Source organism: Atta cephalotes (assembly GCF_000143395.1).
Source record: "Atta cephalotes unplaced genomic scaffold scaffold00036, whole genome shotgun sequence".
Classification (NCBI taxonomy): Eukaryota; Metazoa; Arthropoda; class Insecta; order Hymenoptera; family Formicidae; genus Atta; species Atta cephalotes.
Window position 1 is genome coordinate 934450 of NW_012130100.1, and position 8003 is coordinate 942452.

The 8003-nt window shown below is 30.7% G+C and overlaps 1 protein-coding gene across 1 annotated transcript in view; it reads left to right on the plus strand.

The window, feature by feature from the left end:
* The window catches only part of LOC105621690 (sodium-dependent nutrient amino acid transporter 1-like), a 186075-nt gene that overhangs the window by 7384 nt on the left and 170688 nt on the right, over positions 1–8003 (plus strand). Inside the window, exon 2 of the mRNA XM_012203155.1 lies at positions 1554–1658. Coding sequence (XP_012058545.1) covers positions 1554–1658 — 105 coding nt within the window. The remainder of the gene's footprint in view (positions 1–1553; positions 1659–8003) is intronic.

Here is an 8003-nt window from a genome sequence, read left to right on the forward strand (position 1 = left end):
CACACACACACACACACACACACACACACACACACACACACACACACACACACACACACACACACACACACACACACACACACACACACACACACACACACACACACACACACACACACACACACACACACACACACAAACTCACTCACTCACTCACTCACACGCACATATTTTGACATAAACACAATTATACATGAGGTGTAACCTCCTCGTGGTACATCTCGGATAATGCTAATACCGGCGGCAGAATACAAGTTTTTAGAGCAAAGAAATTTCAGAAAATTAATAACATAAATCACATCGTCACTTAGTAAATTAAAATGCAATTTACAGCTTTTGAAGGAATGATCATATACAAGAAACGATATATGACCATCTGTCAAATTATTCTATGTGGAATAAAAAACAAATATTTCCGAAAACTATGCGATACAAACAAAAGTAAAAGAAATATCTTTAAAAATGATCGACTTCCTCTCTTGGCGCACTTATGAAATCGCACTTTTGAAATCGCTGTATCTCCGAATCCTTTGAGGTACAAACGAAAGTAATAGAGGTACAAACGGGTACAAATGATTCTCTTTCGAATGCCGTTGGTCCCATTTCGATATCTTTAAAAATGACCGACTTACTCTCTTGACACATTTATAAAATTTTGAAATCGCTGTATCTCCGAACCCTTTGAGGTACAAACGAAAGTAATAGAGGTACAAACGGGTACAAATGATTCTCTTTCGAATGCCATTGGTCCCATTTCGATATCTTTAAAATTCGCTAAATTTGCTATGTAGAGGTTGCGCAAAAACTGAAACGCGCTGTACCTCCGAATCCTTTGAGATACAAACGAAAATAAGAGAGGTACAAACGGGTACAAACGATTCTCTTTCGAATGGCATAAATGTAATTTAATAGTTTTAAAGTTGTGCGCTGGCCATTTTTTATTTTTCACTTTTTGTTTAACTGTTTGAGGTACAAACGAAATAATGATCAACAAACAAGTACAAACGAAGTACAAATGGCCTGCAGTATTAATTTTTATTTTTGATAAAGTTGAGCGCCAGATTCACATCGGTGTAGATGTATACGTAGATGTATAGTTAATAATATTGAACTATAATAATAACATTCTTTATATTTAAAACATTTTTTTATACCGTTGATAAAAAGTGCTATATTGCTTAAAAACATTCAATTTTGTCAGATCCGTTTATGTTAAGAAATTATATATTTTCAACATAACAAATTGCATAATTTTGCTTATTTTAAATTATTTTTGGTCTTATTTGTTACATTATTGTAGTGTTACATTATTGTACGTAATTATTTTGATAGTCCAACATTATTATTTTTAAATCTATATTTAGCTAAATTCTTAGATATTTCAATAAAATCGTTTGTTTTGTTTATAACATTTATAACATTTCGAACAAAACGGTATTCATAAATTATTGACGGATAAATAAGAGCTTTGTCAGCTTTATACTCTTTTCTGAAAAAGAAAATAGAGACTAAAAGATTACATCGAATCGGTTATTGCTATAATGATGTTTCAGGTATCGTATACGATCTCGAGTGACACGAATCATGTCTTTGTCGTAGACCATTCAATAAATCAGAATAACATCGAAGTTAATGGGTCCACTTATGAAATTAATGCGGTAATTATCCTTTATGAAAGCAATAAAAGACTCTACAATGTGGTTTCAGTCGAATTAGTTGTGATATTTTGTAAATTATAGACGGTGCGTGCGCGCGCGCGCGCGCGCGTGTGTGTGTGTGTGTGTGTCGATTAAAATTTTTCTTAGGTAACACCAAAATGGACAGAATTTGCTCTAGAGTTATTTGAAAGTTGCTATTTTAGCCCGGATCTAATCGGATTGAAAAGCATTATTATGTACTAAATAATTAAATTATTTTTTTGATAACTATTTAATACTTTTATACACGAAATAATGAATTGAATCAATTAATGTACAGAAAATACGTAATTGGTTTTTAAAAAAGGCAATTTGCAATATACATATTTTTTTAAAGCAGCTATGTGTTTTTTTTATATTAATTCATCTCAAGATTAAAGAAATAATAGAAATTAGCGTTTAATATAAATAAATCAATGAAGTGCCTATAAGAGTCAATATACGATGTTCAAGTGTACATTAACTGCGTTTTAATAATTAATCAATTAATAATTCAGAGAAACACATATAATTTTTATATAATAATTACTTTTTCCTCTTTCATAGATTCGAAAATCTTTTTTATCTCCTGGATTAAAGTAGCCATTAATGCGTATCTGTGAGGTAGAGTTATGTTGAGATCGACCAAAAATTTCGAAATTGATATCTTTTTTACCATTTCTTAATTCAATATGGCACTTCGCACATCTGGGGAAAAATGTTTTATATAAAATTATATATAATTTTATATAAAAAAAATTAATAAATAGTAAACCCAAATTCAACGAGCTATAATTAGGTGTAATAAAATAATATTTTTTATTCATAAATTATAATTTTCGACGATAAGTTTCACCGGTACGTTTCGACTATACTTAATCCTCATCAATCGCAGAAACATATAATTATCCCATATATTAAAATTACATTAACATATTATGAGAATTATTTCACCTTTGAGTTACAATAGACAATATAACAAATTTATAAGGATCTTCTCACCGAATTAATAATAGACAGTATAACATAACTATATTATATTTAATCAAATTTGTTAAATAATAGACGATGTAATGATAAGTCATGAATCTAAACTACTTCATCGGTTAATAGCGAGAAAGGACAGTCAGTATGAACAAAAGAAGAAAATTCCAGTCATATTATTGATATAGTTTGATATCAATTTATAAGATGGTTGTATGTATGACCTTAATAATATTGATAGATAGATTAGATAGAATAAAATATCAGAAATTGAAGCTATAAAGAGATTACAGATTGTAAGTTGAACATATCTTTAACAATTAAAACTATATAGGTAAAACAATGATAATTTATAATTAAAATATTAATAAATAAAAGATTGCAATATAAAGAGCAAAAAACTTCGATTCCTAAGACAGAATTTATATGTGCAATTAAATTTGTTTCATCTTCAACGTATTTATTTTAAATTCAATAACATGATTTATAAACAGACGTGGTATATCAATGGGTTCTCCTCTCTCTCCCATTGTAGCCGACATTGTTCTACAGGATTTTGAAGAAAAAACTTTAAATATGCTCAATGTTAATTTATCGTTTTACTATCTGTTTTACGTGGATGATAAAATTATGGCATATGACATAATTGACATCCTCCCCCTCCCGATCAGATTTCATCTATCCGTAAGATCTTTAAATCAATAGCACAATCGGTTACAATTTACTATTGAATGCGAAGAGAACCATAGTATAAGTTTTTGGATTTGTTGTTTATAATGGAAAATGGTGCGATAACTGTGGCCTGGTTTTAAAAAAAAATATTCGAGTAGATACTTTTCTTATTTGTCTAATTACCCACTGTGTCATAAGATTGGTACCGTATACAGTCTAATGGATCGAACAGTTTTTTTTTATTATCATATCCTTTACAAAAAAAACTCAGAAATGTGCATTCAAACTCTTCTAAACAACAAATATCTGTCAAACTTAATATTTAAATTATTTAATATACAATAAGAAAAATAATAAAAAAGTTGCTCTCAACAAAAATTCTATGCAAGAACGATGGCAATGTTCTTGTTAATAATAAAGTAATTTCTAATAAGAAAAAGTTTGTTGTATGTCCATTTATCTGCAGTGTCATACAGTCAATCATATGCATGATTAGATAATTGAGTAAATCAATTTAGATGTACAACTTTGCTTCCGCCGTTTTCCTATAGATGGCTTTAGCGGTAAGTGGTGGTCGAAATAAATAAATCATAGACGTCATACAATAAACTTGGGCATCTGTCAACATAACCCCATAGAAACATTAGTCGATTTGTGTCTGCATCATAAAGTTATTCTCGATTGAAAATGTTAGTTTACGAGCCAAATTCTCGTCATTTGCGGGAGGTTTTAATTTTTTGCTTCAATATGAAGAAATCTACGGCTCATCGAATGCTCTCAAATACTTATGGTGAGGCCGCTATTAGTGAAAGAACGTGTCGTGAGTGGTTTCAACGCTTCAAAAACGGTGATTTTGACGTCAAAGACCGGCATAGCGGTGAAAGAGAGAAGGAAGAGAGAAGCGAAGATGCAGAATTGGAGGCATTACTTGAGCAAGACTCATGTCAAAATCAAGAAGAATTGGCACGATTATTGGGAGTGACTCAACAAGCCATTTCAAAACGCCTCAAAGTCATGGGAATGATTCAGATGCAAGGAAATTGGGTGCCGTACGAAGCCGAGAGATGTTGAACGGCGTTTGTTTGCTTGCTTGTGAACAGCTGCTTGAAAGGCAAAGACGGAAGGGATTTCTGCATCGCATTGTGACTGGGGACGAAAAATGGGTTCATTACGATAATCCCAAGCGCAGAAAATCATGAGGAGTTCCCGGCCATGCGTTCCACGTCGACGGCCAAACCGAATATTCACGCTCCAAGGTCATGCTCTGTATTTGGTGGAACCAGCTTAGTGTATTAGTGTATTATGAACTGTTAAAACCGACTGAAACAATCACAGGTGATCGGTATCGAACGCAATTGATGCGTTTAAGTCGAGCATTGAAAGACAAACGGTCGCAATACAACGAGAGACACGATAAAGTGATTTTGCAGCATGACAATGCTCGATCCCATGTTGCGAAAGTGGTCAAGACATATTTGGAAACATTGAAATGGGAAGTCCTACCCCACCCGCCGTATTCTCCAGACGTTGCTCCCTCTGACTATCACTTGTTTCGATCAATGGCACACGACCTAGCTGACCAGCACTTCCGGTCTTATGAAGAAGTAAAAAATTGGATCGATTTGTGGATAGCCTCAAAAGATGACCAGTTTTTTCGACGCGGGATTCGTACGCTACCCGAAAGATGGGAGAAAGTAGTGACCAGCGATGGACAATACTTTGAATCATAAATGTTTAATCAGTTTTTTACAATAAAGCCTCGAATTTTGGAAAAAAAAACGGCGGAAGCAAAGTTGTACACCTAATAAGATTATGCATTATAAAGTACAAAGAAAGATTGAATATTCTAACTTCTCAGCACGAAATATATCTCGCGTTTCACAATTTGGCAGTCTTTGTCTCTTATGTGACATATTATAAAGTCACGTGATCAAAATTGATGTTTGATATTAATTAATGTTTGTCAATTTCTATCACTTATTTTGATGTCGAAAATGAGCATTGAGCATTGGCATGAACCTTAAGTCCGATGTCTACGATGCTAAAAATCGGTCCGAGATCTCGGACAGAGAAAATTAATCACATTGGACAATTTGATCACGTGATCATTGTGATTGATCAATTCTTTCTTCACCGAGGTCTCGGAACGATTTTTAACATCGTGATCACTATAGACAGAGACAGCGGAAATTTAGAGAGAGACACACCACTCCAATTGAGCACATCATGAGAGAGTAGCAAACTGCATCACAATAAATGACAGCGTCTAATCAGAACGAGGTCACATGATTAGTTTTTTCCAATCTCTTTCACTTCCTATGGAGCTTTGATGCTGACCGCGCTCAATCAATCAAGAGGAGACGGATCACGTGATGCAGTTTGTTACTCTCCTTTTGAGATTCTCTAATCGGAAATCGCCATTCTCTTTATTCTCTTCTCGTTGGGCAGGACGTTTTTGGAAAGTGTGACCGGCTCTTCAAACGCGAATTTAAATATTATTAGGAGGCTCGACATATTTATTCTGTTCGGAATTTTTTGTTGTTCACCGCATAAGTGGCATTTTGACCGTATTGACTCTGTATTATCATTATAATATTTTGATATTACTATTATAAGACGACGGGATTGGGATTTTTTTAGTTTACTTTAATGATATGTATTATTTATAAAATCTAAATATTAAAACATAAATGATATGTATATAGATGACTATCGTTTTAATATCACTACAAAATATCAGTACAAAAAAAAGATAAAAAAAGGCGCTAAGCTACATGCTTCTTGAATAAAATTTAAGTATTCAACTTAATTAAAATAGTAGTTTTAATTTTTCTTCAAGGATATTCTTTATTGAAGATCTTCTTCCAACCCAAATAATGACAACTTTAATTCTCTGTCAAAAATTATTACTTTTCGAAAAAAATTAATGTATCAAATGAAAAATTAGAATCCAGATGTTACAATCTTAACTAAGTTAAATTCCATCAAATTAAAAAGTAAAATAAATGATAATGTCTCTTGTTATTTATACAAATTTATCTTTTCAAAAAAAGATAAAAAAAGCTCTACCCAATTAGCAAAATAATGTTTATAATAATGTTTTTAAAAACATTTGAAAAATGTTTTATAAAAACGTTAAAAATAATGGGATAAGTGACCTCTATTCCTTGATTAAAAAAACATTTATTTTAATGTTTAAAGAAATTTTTTAATATTTAAAAACGTTTATTTTAATATTTAACAGAAATAATTAATTGATAAACATTTATTGTAACATTTAAAGAAATCTTTTAAAAACCTTTTTTTACGGTTGACAAAAATGTTTATTTGACGTTTAATGAAGGTTTTTAACATTTTACAAAATATTTTTACATTAGATAACTATGTTTGATTTAACATAAAAAAGAATATTTAAAATTTGAAAAAATGTTTTACATTTAAAATGTAAAACATTTTTTCAAATCTTTTTTTAAAATAAACATTTGTCTAATGTAAAAATATTTTATCAAACATTAAAATAAACATTAAATAGTAACAAAAATAAACAGTAATATAAGCTTAAAATAGATGACTAATTTTATTAATATAAAGTTATTCACATTTACTATTCGAAACGTTTCGACTCATACAGTAGTCTTCTTCAGTCATTACAATCATTAAATAGAAAACAAATAAATTAAAAACTATCGTTGTCAGTTACAGAAGTACCACGAAATAAACTAGATATAAAATTAAAAGTTATTCTGAGATCTTGTGTAAAATGTCTAAAACGCTTCAAAGCACTGTATGATGGTAGAGAATAGATCTATTCTTTTTTTCAGAATAACTTTTAATTTTCTAGTCATGACGTTATTATTCTTCTTTAAATTTTGACTTCACACGCTTTCCTTTTTTCGTTACTGAGTGGATAAAAGGAAGATTATTATTAACATTGAGGATATATTTGTGACATTATTGGATTAAATTTGATTGCTTTTGATTACATTGCATCGTGCTTTCTACATCACGTGATACCTTCTGTAATTGACAGCGATAGTTTTTAATTTCTTTGTTTTCTATAATTTAATGATTGTAACGACTGAAGAAGACTACTATATGAGTAGAAATGTTTCGAATAGTATATGTAAATAACTTGATATTAATAATTTTAGTCATCTATTTTAAGCTTGTATACCGTTTATTTTTTCATTGTTTAAAACATAACAAGCGTTTAAATTATATTTTATATTTTAAACTTTAAATATTTAAAATCGTATATATTATTTTATACTTGTAAAGCGTTCTTTTAATAAAAATAATAACAAATGCCAGAAATTAATTTTTAAGCTAAAATGTTAAATGATCGTTATGATAATCATTATTTAACATTATAGTTGAAAAATTGATTTGCTGTAAATTATTCTGTTTCAAAAATTCTGTAAGCTTATGTGTAATATTGATGATCAATAAGAAACATATGAGCAAAAGAATTAGACAATAAATAAATATCTATACATATTAATTTTAGATGAATGAAAAAGTATAGATGCCTAATACTTTTGGCTAAGGCTGTACACACACACACACACACACACACACACACACACACACGACACGCGCACACACACACACACACACACACACACACACACACACACACACACACACACACACACACACACACACACACAC